The 27,476-nt window shown below is 42.3% G+C and overlaps 1 protein-coding gene across 1 annotated transcript in view; it reads right to left on the bottom strand.

The window, feature by feature from the left end:
• LOC123492028 (succinate--CoA ligase [GDP-forming] subunit beta, mitochondrial-like) overlaps positions 1 to 26,504 on the bottom strand; it is a 147,929-nt gene extending 121,425 nt beyond the window's left edge. The window contains exon 1 of the mRNA XM_045223669.1: positions 26,383 to 26,504. Within this exon, the coding sequence (XP_045079604.1) occupies positions 26,383 to 26,466 (84 nt within the window). The 5' untranslated portion in view covers positions 26,467 to 26,504. The remainder of the gene's footprint in view (positions 1 to 26,382) is intronic.
• Between the last annotated feature and the right edge of the window lie 972 nt (positions 26,505 to 27,476).

The following is a 27,476-nucleotide window of genomic DNA, read 5'->3' as shown; positions in this document are numbered from 1 at the left end:
CTCTCTCAGAGTGGCCATCGGGTTCTTGGTCACCTCCCTGACCAAGGCCCTTCTCCCCCAATTGCTCAGTTTGGCCGGGCAGCCAGCTCTAGGAAGAGACTTGGTGGTTCCAAACTTCTTCCATTTAAGAATGACGGAGGCCACTGTGTTCTTGGGGACCTTCAATGCTGCAGACGTTTTTTGGTACCCTTCCCCAGATCTCTGCGATGACACAATCCTGTCTCCGAGCTCTACAGACAATTCCCTTGACCTCATGGCTTGTTTGTTTTTTTCAATCTTTTTTTTTTTTTTTTTTCAATCTAAAAACCTGTTTTTGTTTGTCATTATGGGCTATTGTGTAGATTGCTGAGGGGGAAAAATATTTCATCCATTTTAGAATAAGACTAACTTAACAAAATGTGGAAAAAGTTAAGGGGTCTGAATACTTTCCGAAGGCACTGTATATTCTATGCCTACTATAGAGGACAGGAGCGCTCCCCTGATAACTCACATCACTGTCTATTGCACAAAATGGCCTTAAGGCCTTGTCAAGATGGGCTGGTACATCTCGTGAAGTAGGCTAGGCCTAAGACATTTCCCTATTTTAGGCCATGCTTTGATTAAGGGGAGGGTAATCCTACATGAACCAACAGAACACTGAACCGAAGGAATGCTCCCACACAATGACATAGCAGGACATTTCTAGAACAGAACTCTGGTGATGGATGTGTTGAAGAGCCCATGCAAACGGCAGAGAGCGAAATCAATACTTTGTAGGACACCTGGACAGAGGCCAACATCATCACTCATTCACTCTTCAGATGCAAAATCTGGAGTGCTTAGGTTAAACCTTTTTTGATGTATGAATAAAAGAGCCTCTGGCCGGCTCCATAAAGGGCCAGCGGTTGCATTAAAGCATAGAGAAGAATGGATATGGCCCTTCAATGGCCCTGTGATCTACCCCTCTCAGGGAAGGCTATCATCATTAACATGTCTCAGAGGCTGGACATAGTGCCCCCTCCATTATGAGCACAGAGACAGAATAGCTCAATACAGGATTGATTCCTAAAAGAGTCCTTGCAATAAACAAAAAATGCAGCTGCTTTCCACCACAAGGGAATACACATATTTTTAACAAGCTTATTCATGAGCAAATCTGTATTGACCCGGCCTAGCTTTGGGAATAGGAAGAGGAGCTTATGAGAGTCCAGTCAAGGTGTTTATTTTCTGCAGAAGACGCTTTGACATTAAACACTTTCAAGGTCTCCTAAATGACGAGATGGCCTAGTTGTACAGTAGCCTAACCACAACACCTAATGAGAGGAATGAGTAGGACATATTGCAACTTCTAGATTATCTTTAGGCAACAGGATTTAGATTTTGTGTTGTGTGTCCATACATGTAAATTAAAGAGACCCAACCTAGCCTGCAACTAGAACATGTCAGTCTGACGGGACAATGTCCCTGTGCTTTCAACCACTGTCTTCTTTGTTCAACACATACAGTGCATTCGGAGAGTATTCAGACCCCTTGACTTTTTCCACATTGTTACGTTACAGCCTTATTCTAAAATTGATTAAATAGTTTTTTTCCCCTCATCAATCTACACACAATACCTCATAATGACAAAGCAAAAACAGTTTTTGTGCAGATGTATAAAAAAAAAAAACTGAAATAACATTTTCATAAGTATTCAGACCCTTCACTCAGTACTTTGTTGAAGCACCTTTGGCAGTGATTACAGCCTTGAGTCTTCTTGGGTATGATGCTACAAGCTTGGAACACCTGTATTTGGGGAGTTTCTCCCATTCTTCTCTGCAGATCCTCTCAAGCTCTGCCAGGTTGGATGAGGAGCGTCGCTGCACAGCTACTTTCAGGTCTCTCTCGAGATGTTCGGTCGGGTTCAAGTCCGGGCTCTGGCTGGGCCACTCAAGGTCATTCAGAGACTTGTCCCGAAGCCACTGCTGCGTTGTCTTAGCTGTGTGCTTAGGGTAGTTGTCCTGTTGGAAGGTGAACCTTCGCCCCAGTCTGACGTGCTGAGTGCTCGGGAGCAGGTTTTCATCAAGGATCTCTCTGTACTTTTCTCCGTTCAATTTTCACTTAATCCTGATTAGTCTCCCAGTCCCTGCCGCTGAAAAACATCCCCACAGCATGATGCTGCCACCACCATGCTTCACCGTAGGGATGGTGCCAGGTTTCCTCCAGATATGACGCTTGGCATTCAGGACAAAGAGTTCAATCTTGGTTTCATCAGACCAAAGAATCTTGTTTCTCATGGTCTGAGAGTCCTTTAGGTTCTCCCATCTCCACAGAGGAACTCTGGAGCTCTGTCAGAGTGGCCATCAGGTTCTTGGTCACCTCCCTGACCAAGGCCCTTCTCCCCCGATTGCTCAGTTTGGCCGGGTGGCCAGTTCTAGGAAGAGTCTTGGTGGTTCCAAACTGCTTCCATTGAAGATGAGGCCACTGTGTTCTTGGGGACCTTCAATGCTGCAAACATTTTTTGGTACCCTTCCCCAGATCTGTGCCTCGACACAATCCTGTCTCGGAGCTCTACGGACAATTCCTTTGACCTCATGGCTTTGTTTTTGCTCTGGGACCTTATATAGACAGGTGTGTGCCTTTCCAATACATGTCCAATCAATTGAATTTACCACAGATGAACTCCAATCAAGTTGTAGAAACATCTCAAGGATGATCAATGGAAACAGGATGCACCTGAGCTCAATTTCGAGTATCATAGCAAAGGGTCTGAATACTTTTTATTTTTAATACATTTGCAAAAATCAGTTTTCACTTTGTCATTATGGGGAATTGTGTGTAGATTGATGTATAAAAAACAATTATTTAATCCATTTTAGAATAAGGCTGTAACGTAACAAAATGTGGAAAAAATCAAGGGGTTTGAATACTTTCCGAATGCATGTAGGCCTACAAGCTTCACAAGAAAAGCGCATACTCGTGTTGTTTTTATGTCTTTGTTAAACACCTAAAAAGTGATCCTATATATGCATGTGTTTAGTCTCTCCCTTCTCTGTGCTCGGAATCTTACAGACAGCTTACAGTGGATGTGCCGACAGCTCTGAATCTTTTCTAATACAGTGGCGTCCCCAGATGTCTCCTGGGGTTAAAATCCTCATTACTAGTCATGGCCAGGCCGTAACCATTTGAAATGACTCTGGCTAATTAGCACCAATGGATGGCCTCCCAGTTAATTAACCGGAATGCTCCTTAAGGGGCATTATCAAATGTTTAAGAAATTAAGAAATTGCCAGTTTGCCAATTGTCCCTAATTGATTTGTTCCTATTCAGGTTTTGAACTCATGCCCTTTGCCTCCATTTAGCTAACCATCCGGGTAGAATTTAAAGGGGATTTGAATCCTGATCCACTTACAAGAGCAGAGCCCGGAATGTGGACAGACACTCCACTTTGCTTGTCCTGATTGCAGTTAAATGTTTTCCAGCTAATGAGGAGGTAGTTTGCTATTAGTTCTGACTCATAAAGATGGTCTGTATTGTAATTAGACAGCCACTGCATACTAAATTTAGTTAGCAGGGATGGAGGCGACCCTGAAATAGGAGGCAGAAAGGCAGCGTAAACAGGCCAATGTGAATAATCTGTAAATCCCCACATATAACCAACCATGTAGTAATATCACGCGCGATGAAGCATTAGGCCTAGTAGCCTAATTCAGATTCCTATTTATTCTGAAAAAACAGACGTATAGTCCCTTCAAATGAATGGACTAATTAAATGTTGATGACAGAACACCCCCAGTTTTCCTGCTTCAAGAGTCAAAGCTGTTGGAACGGAATGGACCCAACAAAACCTCTTAATCTCTCTGTACTGTAGTTACTTCCTTTTCTTCTACATCATCATCAATAGGGCTGGGAATTTCCAGGGACCTCACAATATGATATTTTCACGATACTTAGGTGCCGATACGATATGTATTGCGATTCTATATGTATTGCGATACGATAATGTGATTTTTTGAGATTCGATGTTCTAAACACATCTCTCACTATATGTCTGCTGCAGAGGGACAAGAGAGAGCCATAAGAAAACATGTTTTGATCAGCCATGGAAATAAAAGTGTTGAAAACTAATTGGCTCCCTATTTAAAAAGAAGATTGAGAACAAGCTATGAAGGGAAAAAAAACTTGAGTTTTGGTGCAGGTACAGCCGACTACACAAAAATAATATTGCAATATTGCCCAAACGATACGATATAGTCAAAAATAATATCCCGATATGCAACTATCGATTTTTCCCCCATCACTAATCACCAATGTCATATTTCAGTTTCCCTCGTCCTTGCCTCCTCCCTGCCTTCTACCCTCTTCTAAAGACATGTAGTGGAAGTCCTTGGCCTGTGTAAGCCAAGGTCATGCCCCGGCCATGAGGGGAGTTAGAGGAGATCTGGAGGAGGCTCCATTAGGCCGGGGTGGAGGGCGTGAACCATGACGTCTGCCTGTTTGGGATGGGAGCAGTGTTGTGGTGGAGAGGGGGAACGAAGGCGAGGCAGGAGTAGTGGAGCATGGCTACAGGATTTAGATCACTGAGATTTGCATCAATCGGCAATGTGAGGAACGGGAGGGCCTAATCTGCTGCAGACAGGCTTAGCAGGAGAACAAACCCAAGACTATGGGTCTCCACAGATAGGACGGTTAGCAATTAGCATAGTTAATAAGAGACGTCATAGGGAGACGTAATTGCAGGTGTCAGGTCATGACGGAAGATAAAGACTGAGGAAGGAGGTGTGGATGCTCAATCTGTCAAAGTGCACTCCTCTCATACTGGAATGACGTGTACAGGACATGGGAGCTACGGAAGTGTGAAAATGTGACCCTTGTTGCAAGAGGAATACATATAGGCCTAGTGAAGGTCAATGCCCTACAGTAGCCTATATCCTGAAATATTTGTTTTACAATATTGCTCTTCATCCTTGCATTTCAACTGCTGCTGTTTCCCAGCATCTCTCAACCTAATTATCATCAGTAAAGAAGAACTGAATTGACTGGATTGATATGAGTGCATTCATTCATTACATTCTTGCTTTGGAGGCTGCCAAATTCAGAATGATCACAGCCCTTCTAAATTTTTGAAAAAGCCTAAACACCTCTTATGAGCTACAGAAATGGCTATTAACCTTGGCGAAATGATATTCAAATCCAGCTATACTTGGTCTACAGTATCCCTCGCGGGAAGGAAATGTAAATGTGCTCTTGCTGTAGACAGATGGGAAAACCGCCTGACGTTTGAAGTTCCAACAACCAGAGTCGTCACAGCCCCCACCCCCTTGGTAAAATATTCAGGACAGAGTCTCATTGAGCTCCTCTCACCCTCCGGTATCCCACTCACCACGCTGACGCTGGGCAGTACTACAGGGCCAGAGAGCTGTGACACCTTAAAAAACGTAGCAAACATTTACAAACTCAGCACAGTGCGGCAACAGTGAAAAACAGCCAGAGGATTATCTTGCCGTGCAGACAAGAATTCAGGAGATTGATTTGAGGAGAAAAAAAACACCCATAACCTTCTCTCTCCCCCATACACCATCCTGCATCCATCTGAAATATTGTGATCTCCTGCGCATTGTTATTGACAAATCATTGCAAATTGAATTCCCTGTGGAGAAGATGACTGTCATAGCCGATGAGACTCCATTGTGACACTACCTGCCACTCAGTCAGTCATCCTGTACGGGCTCTAATACTGTGCCATAGACAACAGCATCCTGGATCGTTACTCTTATCGCGTCGGCAGCGGGCCCATAAAAGACAGAGAGAGAGAGGGTATCAAAACCAGGTGCTGCAGCCAGAAAACTTAGATTAGAAGTTCTGCACAGGTTTACCACTGGGGGAGAATAGTGGTGCTTTAGCCAGTACACCTGTGCTGCCACTGAGTAAAAATATAAATTGTTTTGAGCGCTGGCAGATGTCCAGGCTCCTGCAGATTGCACTGAGGCTCGCATGTACACACAAGTGTGAACACAAGGCGAGAGGCTGAACGGAAGGTGGGGGTGCTTTAACCCCTGAAGCTGAGGGAAATTATTAAACACACTATCTAGGCTAGAATAGAATCTGGAGGAAAAATTGCTGAGCTCAACAACACTAAGCCCATCTCTTGATATCTCAATAACACAAGGGTAAAAGAAAATACTACAATAGATCTGCCAAGATATCATCTATCTAATGTTATCCAATCGAATCTAGTTACTTCCTTTATCACATGCACACTGGAAACTCTGGTTACTAGCGTCATCTTCCAAATTTAAGATTTTTTTCAATATAAATATGTGCAATGTAATACAACTTGGCAGTGTGTGCTTTTTCATTATCCGAAGCCTTCTTCCAGATAGCTGTAGTAGCTAGGGACTATCTTCATCTATGTCTCATTATACCAACGAGATGAAAATATATGCTTACTTAACACTACACACAGAATACCAAACTAGACTTTCAAGCAGCAAGTACCCATATGTATGTGTGTGTGTGTGTGTGGGATGGGTGGGGGGGGTCTTCTGCGCTTGCTAAGAGAGTGCTGTTAGTGTTAGCCTAGTCGTGGGAGGGAGAGTTATTCAGTAACTGTGTTCAGGGCTTCAGGCAAATACTATACTGTGGGTAGAAGTAGGTAACAGGTAAACTGTGCACTCCATGCATATGACCTCTGAATAAAGGGCAATAACGCTGATTACAATGATCATAATGGCAATGATGCCCGTAGCCATGAAATGCTTTGAAAGGCTGGTCATAGCTCACATCATCCCAGACACCCTGTGGGCACAATATAATCTCAAATACAAACAAAACAAACAGCAAATCCATCCAACAAGTTTGTAGAGTCACAAGCTTGATGTAATCATTGCGGGGTAAGAATATGGTACCAAATACTAAACATGTGACTACTTTCATACACATAAGTGAATTTGTCCCAAAACCTTTGGTCCCCTAAAATGAGGGTGTGCTGGACATTTTTAATGTTTGTGCTTTTCTAATAACTGTGTTCTGTTCATTCAAGGTCTCAGCTTAGAGAGAAGAAGCCTCATGAGGTATTGGTCTGTCACATGTTATGAACCAGTATTGGTCAGTCACATGAATGAAACAAAACGGTAATGATGAATTAATTATGCTAAATCATGCAAATATAACTTGTCTGTGTATAGCTGTATATAAGACAACAGCAGAGCTTCTGACAGACGTTCACTATGGTGCATTAAGTTTGTTGGAACCTCTCCAACGCACTGACAATAAACAATTATTCATTTAAGATTGACTTTGAGTGTCCCTGTGTAAGAATTTCCACAACAGGGGGACAATGTACAAAAAGTGATGTAATCCCTAAACAGTTCATCCAATATGAAAATACCCTCAAATTAAAGCTGACAGTCTGCACTTTAACCTCATAGTATTGTATGATTTCAAATCCAAAGTGCTGGAGTACAGAGCCAAAACAACAACAATTTTCACTGTCCCAATACTTTTGAAGCTCACTGTATATTTAGCGTACTTTAGCTACATCAATATAGCTTTCAGTATAGACATCAGTGGCCCATAGGAATAGTCCAATAATGCACACAGCGACCTTCAAACTGTGGCCTCAAATAGCCCATACGAGTAATTCCTCACGAAACCCAGACAAAAAAACATTAATCCATAGAATAGTCCTTTGGAGGAAGTGTTGTTGACACATATTTAACATTTGTATCCAAAAGCATAATTGAGAAATAATCATTAAAAGCTGGCATATTTATGACATTTTGGCCTTACCCAGGCCTCCTTTAATCCTCCATAATGTTTAATCTGTAGATGCTACAAAGCAAAAATGTGTCATATGAAGCTTTACCACTCGCTCTGTAATATGAGTAGTCTTTTGATTTCAATAACTTATTTTACATTAAATTAAGAATATTGAAAAATAAAACATCAATATTGAAAATATAACATTTTCGATGTTTCAATATATTGTTGAACATAATATACTCTACGGGCATATCACAGTTCCAGAGTGGGATCTCTGCTAGTTTTAAAGTTATGGCCCATTTTATACAGATACATTGACATAGTGATACATTTTTTAAAATTAAAATCACAATGTAAGAAAATCACAGCCCTCCTTTTACTAGTATCATTGCACATCCTGCAAATCACCAGCAGAGGGCGACCATTTTGAATCAATTTCTCTGCTACATTCACATTTACATTTTAGTCATTTAGCAGACGCTCTTATCCAGAGCGACTTACAGTTAGTGAGTGCATACATTTTTCATATTGGCCCCTCGTGGGAATCGAACACACAACCCTGGCGTTGCAAGCGCCATGCTCTACCAACTGAGCTACAGGAGGCTACTATTGGAGTTATGATCCAATTCGTAAGCATTACCAACAGAATGATAAAAAATTGGATCATAACTCTTAAAGTAGCAGAGATCCCACTCTGGAACTTTGATATGCCCATAGAGTGTATTATCCCTTTAACAGGCAGCTCAACCGGGCAGTTCAGCTCATTTTGACAACCAATTTAAAAAATAAATTAAAATGTATGAATTTTATTTGCCATATTTAATCATCTCAACCAATGTCATTTTGAAAAATCTCAGGTGGTTTTCATTATCGGACTCATGTATTTTTTAAAGATTGAAAACCAGGAAGTGAACGTTAGCAAAACCAAACCTCATTAAATCACACTTCAGTACAAATTGTGAATAAAATGGGAAATTACAGGACTGTAAAATGTAGTTGACCTCTAAAACATAATTTCGGAACGGTGAATTTTTATAATTTCAAGAACTCTTGAAAAATATGCTCTACAAGGCGGTTGAGTTGCCCATTAAGGGAAAGCAATTTAGTCAAAGCTAGCTGTTATGGATTATGGAGAAATATTGTTATAGGATGTTTTGGTCTGTGCAAATAGAAAAAATAAATCATATTCATATCAGTATTTACTGTCTGCCTGTTGTCTTCAATATATTTCACAATATTATTCAGTACATATCATTTTACAGGTATAATGAGCAGGGCTGTTCAAGACAAAAAAAGATATTGGTTGACCGAAAGTCTGTTCTTTTAAAATGGGTATTTTTCCATACAGTGGGGAAGAAAAGTATTTAGTCAGCCACCAATTGTGCAAGTTCTCCCAATTAAAAAGATGAGAGAGGCCTGTCATTTTCATCATAGGTACACGTCAACTATGACAGACAAAATGAGATTTTTTATCCAGAAAATCACATTGTAGGATTTTTAATGAATTTATTTGCAAATTATGGTGGAAAATAAGTATTTGGTCAATAAAAGTTTCTCAATACTTTGTTATATACCCTTTGTTGGCAATGACACAGGTCAAACGTTTTCTGTAAGTCTTCACAAGGTTTTCACACACTGTTGCTGGTATTTTGGCCCATTCCTCCATGCAGATCTCCTCTAGAGCAGTGATGTTTTGGGGCTGTCGCTGGGCAACACGGACTTTCAACTCCCTCCAAAGATTTTCTATGGGGTTGAGATCTGGAGACTGGCTAGGCCACTCCAGGACCTTGAAATGCTTCTTACGAAGCCACTCCTTCGTTGTCCGGGCGGTGTGTTTGGGATCATTGTCATGCTGCAAGACCCAGCCACGTTTCATCTTCAATGCCCTTGCTGATGGAAGGAGGTTTTCACTCAAAATCTCACGATACATGGCCCCATTCATTCTTTCCTTTACATGGATCAGTCGTCCTGGTCCCTTTGCAAAAAAACAGCCCCAAAGCATGATGTTTCCACCCCCTTGCTTCACAGTAGGTATGGTGTTCTTTGGATGCAACTCAGCATTCTTTGTCCTCCAAACACGACAAGTTGAGTTTTTACCAAAAAGTTCTATTTTGGTTTCATCTGACATTCTCCCAATCCTCTTCTGGATCATCCAAATGCACTCTAGCAAACTTCAGACGGGCCTGGACATGTACTGGCTTAAGCAGGGGGACACGTCTCGCACTGCAGGATTTGAGTCCCTGGCGGCGTAGTGTGTTACTGATGGTAGGCTTTGTTACTTTGGTCCCAGCTCTCTGCAGGTCATTCACTAGGTCCCCCCGTGTGGTTCTGGGATTTTTGCTCACCGTTCTTGTGATCATTTTGACCCCACGGGGTGAGATCTTGCGTGGAGCCCCAGATCGAGGGAGATCAGTGGTCTTGTATATCTTCCATTTCATAATAATTGCTCCCACAGTTGATTTCTTCAAACCAAGCTGCTTACCTATTGCAGATTCAGTCTTCCCAGCCTGGTGCAGGTCTACAATTTTGTTTCTGGTGTCCTTTGACAGCTCTTTGGTCTTGGCCATAGTGGAGTTTGGAGTGTGACTGTTTGAGGTTGTGGACAGGTGTCTTTTATACTGATAACAAGTTCAAACAGGTGCCATTAATACAGGTAACGAGTGGAGGACAGAGGAGCCTCTTAAAGAAGAAGTTACAGGTCTGTGAGAGCCAGAAATCTTGCTTGTTTGTAGGTGACCAAATACTTATTTTCCACCATAATTTGCAAAGAAATTCATTAAAAATGCTACAATGTGATTTTCTGGATTTTTTTTCTCTCAATTTGTCTGTCATAGTTGACGTGTACCTATGATGAAAATTACAGGCCTCTCATCTTTTTAAGTGGGAGAACTTGCACAATTGGTGGCTGACTAAATACTTTTTTCCCCCACTGTATATAGACACACCTTATGTGTTAATAAAATATACTATATGCAATGAGCTTGTCTGATGCTTTAAAACCCCCTAAGGTCGATGTCCCCTCCCCTGCGGAAATCTAAATTAGCATAACATAAAAATCCCTATACAAATCCATCAGTTTAAGCTATAGATATGTTTTTTTGCATTGGATGCATCTCAATCTGCGTTGAAAGGTGACAGAGCTAGAGAGTAGGGCTGGACAATATGGCCTAAAACTCAGATCTCGATTTTTTTCAAACTTATGGGCTATTCACAATATACAGTACCAGTCAAAAGTTTAGACACTCCTATTCCTTCAAGGGTTTTTCTTTATTTTTACTATTTTCTACATTGTAGAATAATAGTGAAGACATCAAAACTATGAAACAACACATATGGAATCATGTAGTAACCAAAAAAGTGTTAAACAAAATCAAAATATATTTTATATTCATCGAAAGTAGCCACCCTTCGCCTTGATGGCAGCTTTGCACACTTTTGGCATTCTCTCAACCAGCTTCATGAGGTAGTCACTTGGAAGGTAACACCATAGTGCCCTCAAAGCTCATCACTAAGCTAAGGACCCTGGGACTAAACACCTCCCTCTGCAACTGGATCCTGAACTTACTGACGGGTCGTCCCCAGGTGGTAAGGGCAGGTAACAACACATCTGCCACGCTGATCCTCAACACGGGGGCCCCTCAGGGGTGCGTGCTCTATCCTCTCCCGTACTCCTTGTTCACCCACGACTGCATGGCCAGGCACGACTCCAACACCATCATTAAGTTTGACGACGACACAACAGTGGTAGGCCTGATCACAGACAACGATGAGACAGCCTATAGGGAGGTCAGAGACCTGGCCATGTGGTGCCAGGATAACAACCTCTCCCTCAACGTGATCAAGACAAAGGAGATGATTGTGGACTACAAGGGGAAAAAAAGAGTACTGAGAATGCCCCCATTCTCATCGACGGGGTGTTGTGGTACAGGTTGAGAGCTTCAAGTTCCTTTGTTGTCCACATCACCAACAAACTATCATGGTCCAAACACACCAAGACAGTCGTGAAGAGGGCGTGACAAAGCCTATTCCCCCTCAGGAGACTGAAAAGATTTGGCATGGGACCTCAGATCCTCAAAAAGTTATACAGCTGCACCATCGAGAGCATCCTGACTGGTTGCATCACTGCCTGGTATGGCAACTGCTCGGCCTCCGACCGCAAGGCACAACAGAGGGTAGTGCGTACGGCCCAGTACATAACTGGGGCCGAGCTTCCTGCAATCCAGGACCTCTGTACCAGGCACTGTCAGAGGAAGGCCCTAAAAATTGTCAAAGACTCCAACCACCCTAGTCATAGACTGTTCACTCTGCTACAGCCCGGCAAGCGTTACCAGAGCGCCAAGTCCCGGTCCAAAAGGCTTCTTAACAGCTTCTACCCCCAAGCTATAAGACTCCTGAACAGACAATCATGGCTGCCCAGACTATTTGCATTGTCCCCCCACCCCCTCTTTTACGCTGCTTTTTGTAATTTATACTGTAGCACACCGTATTTATGTATGGAGCATAATGTATTCTGCGTGTATTCCTTTCTAACATTTACAGAGTGACTTACAAATTGGTGCATTCACCTTATGATAGCCAGTGGGACAACCACTTTACAATTTTTCTTTTCTTTATATGTTTATAATTTCGAATATATATTTTTTTAAATATTTGTTGTTTTTGATTATTATTATTATCTTTTGATTATTATTTTTACAAAATTGGGGGGGGGGAGGGGTGGGGTGGTGGGTAGAAGGATTACTTTTATACTATCCCAGGTATTCCTTAAAGAGGTAGGGTTTCAAGTGTCTCCAGAAGGTGGTCAGTGACTCCGCTGTCCTGGCGTCGTGAGGGAGCTTGTTCCATCATTGGGGTGCCAGAGCAGCGAACAGTTTTGACTGGGCTGAGCGGGAACTGTGCTTCCGCAGAGGTAGGGGGACCAGCAGGCCAGAGGTGGAAGAACGCAATGCCCTCGTTTGGGTGTAGGGACTGATCAGAGCCTGAAGGTAAGGAGGTGCCGTTCCCCTCACAGCTCCGTAGGCAAGCACCATGGTCTTGTAGCAGATGCAAGCTTCAACTGGAAGCCAGTGGAGTGTGCGGAGGAGCGGGGTGACATGAGAAATAAATAAAGAGATAATATCACTTTAACTCTACCCACATGTACATATTACCTCAATTACCTCGACTAACCTGTGCCCCCGCACATTGACCCTGTGCCCGCGCACATTGACCCTGTGCCCGCGCACATTGACCCTGTACCGGTACCCCCTGTACATAGCCTCCCTACTATTATTTTATTGCTGCTCTATAATTGTTTTACTTAACACTTATTTTTCTTAAAACTGTATTGTTGGATTGTAAGTAAGGGCTTGTAAGTAAGCATTTCACTGTTGTATTTGATTTGAATGCATTTCAATTAACAGGTGTACCTTGTTAAAAAGTCAATTTGTGGAATTTCTTTCCTTCTTAATGCGTTTGAGTCAATCAGTTGTGTTGTGACAAGGTAGGGGTGGTATACAGAAGATAGCCCTATTTGGTAAAAGACCAAGTCCATATTATGGCAAAAACAGCTCAAATAAGCAAAGAAAAACGACAGTCCATCATTACTTTAAGACATGAAGGTCAGTCAATCCGAAAAATGTCAAGAACTTTGAATGTTTCTTCAAGTGCAGTCGCAAAAAACATCAAGCGCTATGATGAACCTGGCACTCATGAGGACCACCCAGTTACAGTGAGGGAAAAAAGTATTTGATCCCCTGCTGATTTTGTACGTTTGCCCACTGACAAAGACATGATCAGTCTATAATTTTAATGGTAGGTTTATTTGAACAGTGAGAGACAGCATAACAACAACAAAAATCCAGAAAAACACATGTCAAAAATGTTATAAATTGATTTGCATTTTAATGAGGGAAATAAGTATTTGACCCCTCTGCAAAACATGACTTAGTACTTGGTGTCAAAACCCTTGTTTGCAATCACAGAGGTCAGACTTTTCTTGTAGTTGGCCACCAGGTTTGCACACATCTCAGGAGGGATTTTGTCCCACTCCTCTTTGCAGATCTTCTCCAAGTCATTAAGGTTTCGAGGCTGATGTTTGGCAACTCGAACCTTCAGCTCCTTCCACAGATTTTCTATGGGATTAAGGTCTGGAGACTGGCTAGGCCACTCCAGGACCTTAATGTGCTTCTTCTTGAGCCACTCCTTTGTTGCCTTGGCCGTGTGTTTTGGGTCATTGTCATGCTGGAATACCCATCCATGACCCATTTTCAATGCCCTGGCTGAGGGAAGGAGGTTCTCACCCAAGATTTGACGGTACATGGCCCCGTCCATCGTCCCTTTGATGCGGTGAAGTTGTCCTGTCCCCTTGGCAGAAAAACACCCCCAAAGCATAATGATTCCACCTCCATGTTTGACGTGGGGATGGTGTTCTTGGGGTCATAGGCAGCATTCCTCCTCCTCCAAATGCGGCGAGTTGAGTTGATGCCAAAGAGCTCAATTTTGGTCTCATCTGACCACAACACTTTCACTCAGTTCTCCTCTGAATCATTCAGATGTTCATTGGCAAACTTCAGACGGCCCTGTATATGTACTTTCTTGAGCAGGGGGACCTTGCGGGCGCTGCAGGATTTCAGTCCTTCACGGCGTAGTGTGTTACCAATTGTTTTCATGGTGACTATGGTCCCAGCTGCCTTGAGATCATTGACAAGATCATCCTGTGTGGTTCTGGGCTGATTCCTCACCGTTCTCATGATCATTGCAACTCCACGAGGTGAGATCTTGCATGGAGCCCCAGGCCGAGGGACATTGACAGTTATTTTGTGTTTCTTCCATTTGCGAATAATCGCACCAACTGTTGTCACCTTCTCACCAAGCTGCTTGGCGATGGTCTTGTAGCCCATTCCAGCCTTGTGTAGGTCTACAATCTTGTCCCTGACATCCTTGGAGAGCTCTTTGGTATTGGCCATGGTGGAGAGTTTGGAATCTGATTGATTGATTGCTTCTGTGGACAGGTGTCTTTTATACAGGTAACAAACTGAGATTAGGAGCACTCCCTTTAAGAGTGTGCTCCTAATCTCAGCTCGTTACCTGTATAAAAGACACCTGGGAGCCAGAAATCTTTCTTATTGAGAGGGGGTAAAATACTTATTTCCCTCATTAAAATGCAAATCAATATAAAACATTTTTGACATGCGTTTTTCTGGATTTTGTTGTTGTTATTCTGTCTCTCACTGTTCAAATAAACCTACCATTAAAATTATAGACTGATCATTTCTTTGTCAGTGGGCAAACATACAAAATCAGCAGGTGATCAAATACTTTTTTCCCTCACTGTACCTCTGCTGCAGAGGATAAATTCATTAGAGTTAACTGCACCTCAGATAGCCCAAATAAATGCTTCACAGAGTTCAAGTCACAGACACATCTCAACATCAACTGTTCAGAGGAAACTGCATGAATCAGGCATTCATGGTCGAATTGCTGCAAAGAAACCACTACTAAAAGACACCAATAATAAGAGAAGACTTGCTTGGGCCAAGAAGCAATAAGCGATACGCCATCCCATCTGGTTTGGGCTTAGTGGGACTATCATTTGTTTTTCAACAGGACAATTACCCAAAACACACCTCCAGGCTGTGTACGGGCTATTTGACCAAGATGGAGAGAGATGGAGTGCTGCATCAGATGACCTGGCCTCCACAATCACCCGACCTCAACCCAATTGAGATGGTTTGGGCTGAGTTGGACCGCAGAGTGAAGGAAAAGCAGCCAACAAGTGCTCAGCATATGTGGGAACTCATTCCAGGTGAAGCTGGTTGAGAGAATTCCAAAAGTGTGCAAAGCTGTCATCAAGGCAAAGCGTGGCTACTTTGAAGAATCTAAAATGTAAAATATATTTTGATTTGTTTAACACTTTTTTAGTTACTACATGATTCCATATGTGTTATTTCATAGTTATGATGTCTTCACTATTATTCTACAATGTAGAAAATAGTAAAATTAAAGAAAAACCCTTGAATGAGAAGGTGTGTCCAAACTTGACTGGTACTATATATCCTATTGCGCAACAACAACAAAAAAAACTTGGTCGACCAACAGTCTATAGACCAAACAATCAACCAGTCGACTAACTGGGGCCAGCCCTAATTATGAGCATATAAACAGTAAACACATTCATTTAAATATATTTGAATATTCATATTTTCACACAAATGTATACTTTTATTCATATTTTATATCAGTCCTCATTTACCTAGGCCAGTTTTTATTTTTAGGGGGTAGATCAGCTTTACATTGCAGATAGATTGTAACTTCCATCAATGTAATTTGTCTGCATCACTTCCAATCCCCCATATGTTTTTTATCTCGCAAATAAATAAATATATATACACACACACACACACTACCGTTCAAAAGTTTGGGGTCACTTAGAAATGTCCTTGTTTTCGAAAGAAAAGCAAAAAATAAGTGTCAATTAAAATAACATCAAATTGATCAGAAATACAGTGTAGACATTGTTAATGTTGTAAATGGCTTTTGTAGCTGGAAACGGCTGATTTTTTATGGAATATCTACATAGGCCCATTATCAGCAACCATCAGTCCTGTGTTCCAATGGCACGTTGTGTTTGCTAATCCAAGTTGATCATTTTAAAAGGCTAATTGATCATTAGAAATCCCTTTTGCAATTATGTTAGCACAGCTGAAAACTGTTGTGCTGATTAAAGAAGCAATAAAACTGGCCTTCTTGACACTAGTTGAGCATATGGAGCATCAGCAATGGTGGGTTCGATTACAGACTCAAAATGGCCAGAAACAAATAACTTTCTTCTGAAACTCATCAGTCTATTCTTGTTCTGAGAAATGAAGGCTATTCCATGTGAGAAATTGCCAAGAAACTGAAGATCTCGTACAACGCTGTGTCCTACTCCCTTCACAGAAAAGCGGAAACTGGCTCTAACAGAATAGAAAGAGGAGTGGGATGCCCCGGTGCACAACTGAGCAAGAGGACAAATACATTAGAGTGTCTAGTTTGAGAAAGGCGCCACACAGGTCCTCAACTGGCAGCTTCATTAAATAGTAGCCGCAAAACACCAGTCTCAACGTCAACAGTGAAGAGGCAACTCCGGGATGCTGACCTAGGCAGAGTTGCAAAGAAAAAACCATATCTCAGACTGCCCATCTTAATCTTTTCTTTTTATTGGCCAGTCTGAGATATGGCTTTTTCTTTGCAACTCTGCCTAGAAGGTCAGCATCCCGGAGTCGCCTCTTCACTGTTGACGTTGAGACTGGTGTTTTGCGGGTACTATTTAATGAAGCTGCCAGTTGAGGACGCTTAGGCCTCTACTTCCAGCTTGTACATACTATATACAGTGGCTTGCAGAAGTATTCACCCCACTTGGCATTTTTCCGATTTTGTTGCCTTACAACATGGAATTAAAATTGTATTATTATTATTTTTTTTGGGGGGGTATCATTTGATTTACACAACATGCCTACCACTTTGAAGATGCAAAATATTTTTTCTTGTGAAACAAACAAGAAATAAGACAAAAAAACTGAAAACTTGAGCGTGCATAACTATTCACCCCCCCCAAAGTCAATACTTTGTAGAGCCACCTTTTGCAGCAATTACAGCTGCAAGTCTCTTGGGGTATGTCTCTATAAGCTTGGCACATCTAGCCACTGGGAGTTTTGCCCATTCTTCAAGGCAAAACTGCTCCAGCTCCTTCAAGTTGGATGGGTTCTGCTGGTGTACAGCAATCTTTAAGTCATCCCACAGATTCTCAATTGGATTTAGGTCTGGGCTTTGACTAGGCCATTCCAAGACATTTAAATGTTTCCTCTTAAACCACTCGAGTGTTGCTTTAGCAGTATGCTTAGGGTCATTGTCTTGCTGGAAGGTGAACCTCAGTCCCAGTCTCAAATCTCTGGAATTTCCCTGTATTTAGCGCCATCCATCATTCCTTCAATTCTGACCAGTTTCCCAGTCCCTGCCGATGAAAAACATCCCCACAGCATGATGCTGCCACCACCACGCTTCACTGTGGGGATGATGTTCTCGGGGTGATGAGATATTTGGAGAGTCTCCCACATGCCTTTTGGCGAACACCAAACGTGTTTGCTTGTTTTTTTCTTTAAGCAATGGCTTTTTTTCTGTCCACTCTTCCGTAAAGCCCAGCTCTGTGGAGTGTACGGCTTAAAGTGGTCCTATGGACAGATACTCCAATCTCCGCTGTGGAGCTTTGCAGCTCCTTCAGGGTTATCTTTGGACTCTTTGTTGCCTCTCTGGTCCATGAGTTTTGGCGGGCGGCCCTCTCTTGGCATGTTTGTTGTGGTGCCATATTCTTTCAATTTTTTAATAATGGATTTAATGGTGCTCCGTGGGATGTTCAAAGTTTCAGATATATTTTAAATAATCCAACCCTGATCTGTACTTCTCCACAACTTTGTCCCTGACCAGTTTGGAGAGCTCCTTGGTCTTCATGGTGCCACTTGCTTGGAGGTGCCCCTTGCTTAGTGGTGTTGCAGAATCTGGGGCCTTTCAGAACAGATGTATATATACACTGAGATCATGTGACAGATCAAGTGACACAGATTGCACACAGGTGGACTTTATTTAACTAATTATGTGACTTCTGAAGGTAATTGGTTGCACCAGATCTTATTTAGGGGCTTCATAGCAAAGGGGGTGAATACATATGCACGCACCACTATTTTGTTATTAATATTTCTGAATTTTTGGAAACAAGTTATTTTTTAAATTTCACTTCACCAATTTGGACTAACTTGTAATGCAACAAAATAGGAAAAACGCCAGGGGGGATGAATACTTTTGTAAGGCACTGTACATTTTATGGACACAGTCAATTTTACAATAATTAGATTTTGTTTGTTTTTACTCCTGCACTTCCTCTACCCTAAACCTCTCCGATCATTTTCATGATGTCCATCCGGTTTGCTTCTATATGCCATATCTTTCTAACTGTGCTCTTTCACAAAAGATCTCAACCTATAACCTATATACTTATTATGGACACAGTATGCTTTATATTAGTTATCTTGTTGTTATTAGTTGTTGTTAGTTGTTATTAGTCCCACCCTTCAGCTCCATTCAACACCTCCCATCTATCTCTTAACACATCCATATTGGATTTCTATTTGCAATCTATTTTTCATCTGTACTGTGATGTTTCAAAAAGTTCTGAACCCTTCTATTCTCATTGTTTCTACAGATTGTAAATTGAAAATAAACATTTTTGCTACAAGTATTATTATATTATTGATCGATTGACTATGACTTTTCAGATCACCCAGTAGTGCTATCTGCAGGGTTAGCTCCAGGTAAATATTGCAATCCTTCAGCCATTCCTGGACCTGTGACCAAAAACAAGCTACAAATGGAGAGTACCAAAACAAATGATCTAATGATTCTGGCTCTTCGCAGCAAAATCTGTAGAGCTGGGAAGATTGTATCCCCCATATAAATAACATTCTATTGGTAGCAAGAATTTTGTAAAATCATTTAAATTGAAACATTCAAATTTTTGAATCCGGCGTCGTTTTGCGTATCAGTTCATAAACCCTATTCCATGGAATCGGTACGTCAAAAATCTCTTCCCAACTATTTTGCAATATATATGGGACGGCTGTCAATCTTTTGGTCCTTAAATGAAACTGGTATACTTTTTTATTTATCACAATTTTCTTTAACCAATTATGGTCTTTAATGCAGGGCCGACAGACAAGTTACTTACTTTTTCCCCCTTCCACTTTCCTCTTCCATTTTTGCGGTAACGCTGCAATTATTTGGTTGTAATTTTGGGTAGAGCAGACATTTCCATATGTTTTTGTTAGCTGCATGTGCGGCATAACTCCACCAGTCCTACCTATGATATCATTTACGAAGATTATACCTTTTTTAAACATTGTGTTCGCTAGGCGTAGGCAAGACCATAAGTAAATAGGTAAACTGGGATAATACTAAAGAGTTAATCAGGGTGATTTTTCCACAAATAGGTATTTACCTTTCCATGGTAGCAAGATCTGATCTATTTTTGCTAACTTTCTATTAAAATGTATTGGAGTGAGATCATTTATTTCATTTGGGATATGTATTCCGAGTATATCCACATCAGACCATTTTATTGGTAAACTACATGGTAATGTAAAAATTGTATTTTTTTGTGATCCAATACGAAATATAGTACATTTAACATAATTTGGTTGTAATCCAGAGAGATTAGAAAATGTATCTCAAATCAAATGTTATTTGTCACATACACGTGTTTAGCAGATGTTATTGTGGGTGTAGCGAAATGCTTGTGCTTCTAGCTCCGACAGTGCAGCAATATCTAATAACGGTCCTCTGAGTATATCAAAAAAGGTTTGGTATACCTCGACTGGTATGCCATCCAACCCTGTTGTTTTCCCGGACTTAAAGTATTTAATTGCATCCAGAAGTTCCTCCTCTGTAATTTCACCTTCACATGAGTCTTTCCGTATGGCTATTAATTTTACATTATCAATAGAAAAAAAATCCCTACAATTAGCTTCAGAGGAGATGGAGGCGACTGAAACGAAAACGTATGCTTAAAGTACTTTGCTTCCTCCTTCAAAATATAAATTTGGTGAATCATGGGTGACTCCGTCATTTGTAACCAGTTTCAGTAAATTATTTCTGGTAGCATTTCCATGTTGAAGATTTAAAAAATAATCTGGTGCATTTTTCCCCATATTCCATCCAGTTTGCTTTATTGTATAATATATTACACTTGACAAGTTTCTCCATTTCTTTTTCCTCTAATTTATTCTGAGCCTCTATGTTACAGTTTTTATTGCCATCTATCTGTTCTGTTCGACCTTCTATTTCCTTTTTTACTATGGACCTAGGCCCGTCTTTAATGATAAGTAAATGAAGCAGACGTTAGGTGGTTGGTAGCTGCTGTACTTAATTTCGGCTACTGATTGCAGTCTGCCAGTTTGGCTTTATACATAGCTTGGGCTTTGTCGAGTAAGGCTTAAACTATGTATTTAGATTGTAGTTAGGTACTATAGGTAGGCATCGTGGGCTGTATATTATTAAGTAGTATAGGTAGGCATCGTGGGCTGTTGTGGGTAGCTGTTGTGTAGTTATTGTAGGTTACTTTTGTATTCGGCGGTGCCGGATGTAGCACGAAGCTAGCTAGCTAACTCACCTCCTGGATTAGCTGGCGAGTTGCTATTAGCAACGGTTGCAACTAAAAACAATATCCTTTTAGCCAGCTACATTCGTTCGCAGCGACGCCATTTTTCAAACAAAGTCAACACAGTAGCCATTGCTAGCCAGCCAACACTACCAGCAGGCTGTGGTAGCTAAATACAATATCTTTGTGCTAGCTACCCAACGTTTAATCGTTGCTGCGTTATGAAAGGTAAGCTTGGCTTCTTATATGGTGTTGAGTTAAGCTTAAACCATGTATTTAGATTGTAGGTAGGTATTGTAGTTTGGTATTATAGGTAGCTTACTCAGGTAGTTATTGAAGGTTATTGTAGGTAATTATTGTAGGTAAGGACTGTATTCGGCGGACTCCGGCGAAGCACGAGGCTAGCCTACCCACTACTTGGACCAACAAAGCTAGCTAGCTAGTGGGTAGCTACTGGTAACTTTTTGCAACTATGGTTAATTGTTTCCAATGTTATTTCATGCTTAAGAGTACCTGTGATTGAGCCAGCTAGCTGCTACCATTCAGCTGTTTTTCTAACCTCATCCGAGGCATTAACGTTAGGTGGTTGGTAGCTGCTGTACTTAATTACAGCTACTGATAACAGTCTGCTGTAGTTTACAACAATTCTAATTTCTAAAGTGGAAGTTGGGAGAGTTTTACTCGGGTGGTTCAGTGAAACAATTATAGTTTCTGAGGTGGAAGTTGGGAGAGTTATATATATTTTTTTTTTTTGGTGAGGGAGGCCTGCTCTCTCCTTTCCCTGATGTTTAGTTCATTTCATCCCGATCTCCTCTGCATTATTGTAGCCATCTGCTGCAGCCTGTCAACTATGCCTCTGCCTATCCCTGTTCTCTCCTCTCCGCACAGGCTACACAAACGCCTCACACCGCGTGGCTGCTGCCTCTCTAACCTGGTGGTCCCTGCACGCACCACACACCTGGAGTTCCAGGTCTCAGGCAGCCTCTGGAACTGCCGTTCTGCCGCCAACAAGGCTGACTTCATCCCAGCCTATGCCACCCTCCAGTCCCTCGACTTCCTGGCACTGACGGAAACATGGATTACCACTGAAAACACTGCTACTCCTACTGCTCTCTCCTCGTCTGACCATGTGTTCTCGCATACCCGAGAGCATCTGGTCAGAGCGGTGGTGGCACAGGAATCCTCATCTCTCCCAAGTGGTCATTCTCAATTTTTCCCCTAACCCATCTGTCTATCTCCTCATTTGAATTCCACGCTGTCACAGTCACTAGCCCATTTAAGCTTAATATCCTTGTCATCTATCGCCCTCCAGGTTCCCTTGGAGAGTTCATCAATGAGCTTGACAAGTTCCTTTCCTGAGGATGGCTCACCCTTCACAGTCTTGGGGGATTTCAACCTCCCCACGTCTACATTTGACTCATTTCTCTCTGCCTCCTTCTTTCCACTCCTCTCCTCTTTTGACCTCACCCTCTCACCACCCCCCCCACTCACAAGGCAGGCAATACGCTTGACTTCATCTTTACTAGATGTTGCTCTTCTACTAATCTCACTGCAACTCCCCTCCATGTCTCCGACCACTACTTTGTATCCTTTTCTCTCTCGCTCTCCTCCAACACTACTCACTCTGCCCCTACACAGATGGTAACGCGCCGCCGCAACCTTCGCTCGCTCTCTCTCTCCCACTACTCTCTCCTCTTCCATCCTATCATCTCTTCCCTCTGCTCAATCCTTCTCCCTCCAATCTCCTGATTCTGCCTCCTCAACCCTCCTCTCCTCCCTTTCTGCATCCTTTGACTCCCTGTGTCCCCTATCCTCCCGGCCGGCTCGGTCCTCCCCTCCAGCTCTGTGGCTTGATGACTCATTGCGAGCTCACAGAACAGAGCTCCGGGCAGCTGAGCGGAAATGGAAGAAAACTAAACTCCCTGCCGACCTGGCATCTTTTCACTCCCTCCTCTCTACATTTTCTTCATCTGTTTCTGCTGCTAAGGCCACTTTCTACCACTCTAAATTCCAAGCATCTGCCTCTAACCCTAGGAAGCTCTTTGCCACATTCTCCTCACTGCTGAATCCCCCCCCTCCTCCCTCTCTGTGGATGACTTTGTCAACCACTTTGAAAAAGAAGGTTGACGACATCCGATCCTTGTTTGTTAAGTCTAATGACACTGCTGGTCCTGCTCACACTGCCCTACCCTATGCTTTGACTTCTTTCTCCCCTCTCTCTCCAGATAAAATCTTGCGACTAGTGACTGCAGGCTGCCCAACAACCTGCCCGCTTGACCCCATCCCTCCTCTCTTCTCCAGACCATCTCCGGTGACCTTCTCCCCTACCTCACCTCGCTGATCAACTCATCCTTGACCGCTGGCCATGTCCCTTCCGTCTTCAAGAGAGCGAGAGTTGCACCCCTTCTCAAAAAACCAACACTCGATCCCACTGATGTCAACAACTACAGACCAGTATCCCTTCTTTCTTTTCTTTCCAAAACTATTGAGCGTGCCGTCTTTAGCCAACTCTCTTGCTATCTCTCTCAGAATGACCTTCTTGATCCAAACCAGTCAGGTTTCAGGACTGGTCATTCAACTGAGACTGCTCTTCTCTGTGTCACGGAGGCTCTCCGCACTGCTAAAGCTAACTCTCTCTCCTCTGCTCTTGTCCTTCTAGACCTGTCTGCTGCCTTTGATACAGTGAACCATCAGATCCTCCTCTCCACCCTCTCCGAGCTGGGCATCTCCGGCGCGGCTCACTCCTGGATTGCGTCCTACCTGACCGGTCGCTCCTACCAAGTGGCGTGGCGAGAAGCTGTCTCCGCACCACGTGCTCTCACCACTGGTGTCCCCCAGGGCTCAGTTCTAGGCCCTCTCCTTTTCTCCCTATACACCAAGTCACTTGGCTCTGTCATATCCTCACATGGCCTCTCCTATCATTGCTACGCTGACGATACACAACTAATCTTCTCCTTTCCCCCTTCTGATAACCAGGTGGCGAATCGCATCTCTGCATGTCTGGCCGACATATCAGTATGGATGACGGATCACCACCTCAAGCTGAACCCTGGCAAGACGGAGCTGCTCTTCCTCCCGGGGAAGGACTGCCCGTTCCATGATCTCGCCATCACGGTTGACAACTCCGTTGTGTCCTCCTCCCAGAGTGCGAAGAGCCTTGGCGTGACCCTGGACAACACCCTGTCGTTCTCCGCCAACATCAAGGCGGTGACCCGATCCTGCAGGTTCATGCTCTACAACATTCGGAGAGTACGACCCTGCCTTACACAGGAAGCGGCACAGGTCCTAATCCAGGCACTTGTCATCTCCCGTCTGGATTACTGCAACTCGCTGTTGGCTGGGCTCCCTGCCTGTGCCATTAAACCCCTACAACTCATCCAGAATGCCGCAGCCCGTCTGGTGTTCAACCTTCCCAAGTTCTCTCACGTCACCCCCCCTCCTCCGCACACTCCACTGGCTTCCAGTTGAAGCTCGCATCCGTTACAAGACCATGGTGCTTGCCTATGGAGCAGTGAGGGGAACGGCACCTCCGTACCTTCAGGCTCTGATCAGTCCCTACACCCAGGCGAGGGCATTGCGTTCATCCACCTCTGGCCTGCTGGCTCCCCTTCCTCTGCGGAAGCATAGTTCCCGCTCAGCCCAGTCAAAGCTGTTCGCTGCTCTGGCACCCCAATGGTGGAACAAGCTCCCTCACGACGCCAGGACAGCGGAGTCACTCACCACCTTCCGGAGACATTTGAAACCCCACCTCTTTAAGGAACACCTGGGATAGGATAAAGTAATCCTTCTACCCCCCAAAAAAAATAATAAGTATAATTGTAAAGTGGTTATCCCACTAGCTATAGGGTGAATGCACCAATTTGTAGTCGCTCTGGATAAGAGCGTCTGCTAAATGACGTAAATGTGCCCTTGAGCAAGGCACTTAACCCTAATTGCTCCTGTAAGTCGCTCTGGATAAGAGCGTCTGCTAAATGACTAAAATGTAAAAATGTAAAATGCAGACAATGTTTATGAATGTATACCGTTTTTTATTATTTAAAAAGTCTATGCAAATTTCAATAGAAAATGAGTTTACCCTAATTGGGCAACTCAACGAGCTGGTTGAGATGTTTGCGATGCATTATAAAATTTTAAGTCATGCAAAAAAAAATATATATATATATATTTTTTTTATTTTTTTTTTATGGATAAATACACATTTTACAGCCCAAACAAAATGTCTGATATGTACTTCTTGGTGTGCCAGTTAAAGGGTTTTTATTAACCAAATAATTTGTTTAATATTTTCAATAATTATGTTTATATTTGTCAATATTCATAAACTAAAAAGGTAGACTCAGCGATATGACGTACACAGCATAGTGGGTCAATTTCCGCAACAACTAAGAGCGTTGAAGGACGAGGCTCAACATCTCCTCTGTTTTGGTGCCCTGGCTACCACGCTGGGAAGAGCGTTAAGCGCCCGTGCACATGCGCAGATACTGTGTGTGACTGTGTGAGAGTGTTGCATCTTGCTCATCTCAATATCTCCGGTGCTCGTGGCAACGTCATTTCGCTGAGTCTAGCGTTAATGTAAAAAAAGTTATTCTAGTCAAAATATTACTTATATTAGAGCAAGCGGTAAAGCTTCATATGACACCAATGTTTTCTTTGTAGCCCCTACAGATTAAACACTATGGAGTTTTAAAGGAGTCCTGGGTAAGACCAACATTTTCATAAATACATTAATTATCAAGTTTAAAGTGCAAATTGCACTGACCTTTGAACTATTACCCCATCTTGAAAGCTGACTTTACTATGTAACACTTATGTAGGCATTTTTGTCAATTAGGGTCAAAGGCTGCATAGTGAGTTACCACGGGAAAAACAGAGGTCAATCAATATCACATTTTAGTTTTATACACTTGAGACACCTCCGTGACATTGTTTTTAGATGGTCAACCTTGCAAAACTAGCTCAAATGTTTCCACACAAATATACCTAATTATTTAGCAACTGTTCTGTTGTCAATTACACTTAATACTCAATTCAGCACTACAGTTTTACCATTGCACCCAGTACAATGACACAATATACAGTATATATTAAAAACTGCCTTTAAAGTTACCAAACTGATTGGATTAAAGTACTTTATCTAGTGGCTCTAACGTTTCACTACACAAGGACAGTTAAGGAAAAAATGGATGCAGATGTTGTGATAGAAGTCATATGACAGTGCAAGTGTCGTGTTCTAATAACAGTTATCTTCTGTCGAAATGGTGTTTCGTTTTCTGAAATGTCAATACATTTATCTCAATTGCACCGCTGGTAAGATTATGGACTGGACACGCTAATCAGCGAGCAGTTTCTCAACATTGAGCTGTCCGTTTCTGGCTACAGCAGCCAGGCTGGCAAGCTCGAGAACTCTTGGTGACAATGACAGCGAATGCACTACACCGGAACAAGTCATTATAACATGAGAAGCATATTGTCACATTTTTTAATTATGTCGGTACCTTGAATTTGTCAAGAAACAAGTGCTTGGCGCTTGCTCCACGTAGTCCTCTCGCTACAGTCTGGGATGCCATGGATGCCGCCATGTTGACGCCGAAGAGAGCACTGGAAGGACCATGTGCGCGCAATCTGGACAGTGATAGGAAGGCTGGCGGAAGTGGGCGTTGCAAAAATATTCAATGGAGAAGGTTCTTGGCGCGTTTGAGTGGTAAGGCTAAAGCAACCGACTGTAGATGTAAATCGAGGAGTGAAGAAGAGGGAGGTGAAACTTCAACAGCCGAAAAAAGGACACTAATGTGGTTTTCTAACAGCAAGGCTCAGATCAACATGGCAGTGTTGCCATTGTTAATAAAAGTTATGCTTTATAATGTTGAAATAAACATGTCTCCAACCCCCATATCACTCACAAACTGAAATCATATGTGTGTACATTGTAGGCTATAATCAATTAGTGAGAGAGAGCCTCAAATATGACATTCATTTGTATATATATATATATATATATATATATATATATATATATATATATATATATATATATATATATATATATATATATTTAATTTAACCTTTATTTAACTAGGCAAGTCAGTTAAGAACAAATTCTTATTTACAATGACGGCCTACCAAAAGGAGTCCTGCGGTGACGGGTAAATAAATTAAATATAGGACAAAACACACATCACGACAAGAGACACCACAACACTACATAAAGAGAGACCGAAGACAACAACATAGCATGGCAGAAACACATGACAACACAGCATGGTAGCAACACAACATGACAACAACATGGTAACAACACAACATGGCACAACCATTGAGCATCTGATCTTATGGTTGTTTGTGGAGGAAAGGGGTTGAGTGTGTTCGAGTATGTGCATGTGTGTTTATCCCACATCTGTTGCAAGGGGGTAAGGATGTTAGGTAGAATATAGGATGAACCACAATAATTGTTTGCTAAAACAATCATTGCTTGTCAAAAATGTAATGTAATACAATGGCAATCCGGGTTATAGGTTAAAATCCTACGCACAAACTCCAACATTATTACGCATATTAACCCTCCCGTTGTCCTAGGATCAAAATGACCCGC

This window comes from Coregonus clupeaformis, chromosome 12 (assembly GCF_020615455.1).
Source record: "Coregonus clupeaformis isolate EN_2021a chromosome 12, ASM2061545v1, whole genome shotgun sequence".
NCBI lineage: Eukaryota > Metazoa > Chordata > Actinopteri > Salmoniformes > Salmonidae > Coregonus > Coregonus clupeaformis.
Note: the sequence above shows the minus strand (reverse complement) of the source record. Positions and strands in the feature narration are given on the sequence as shown.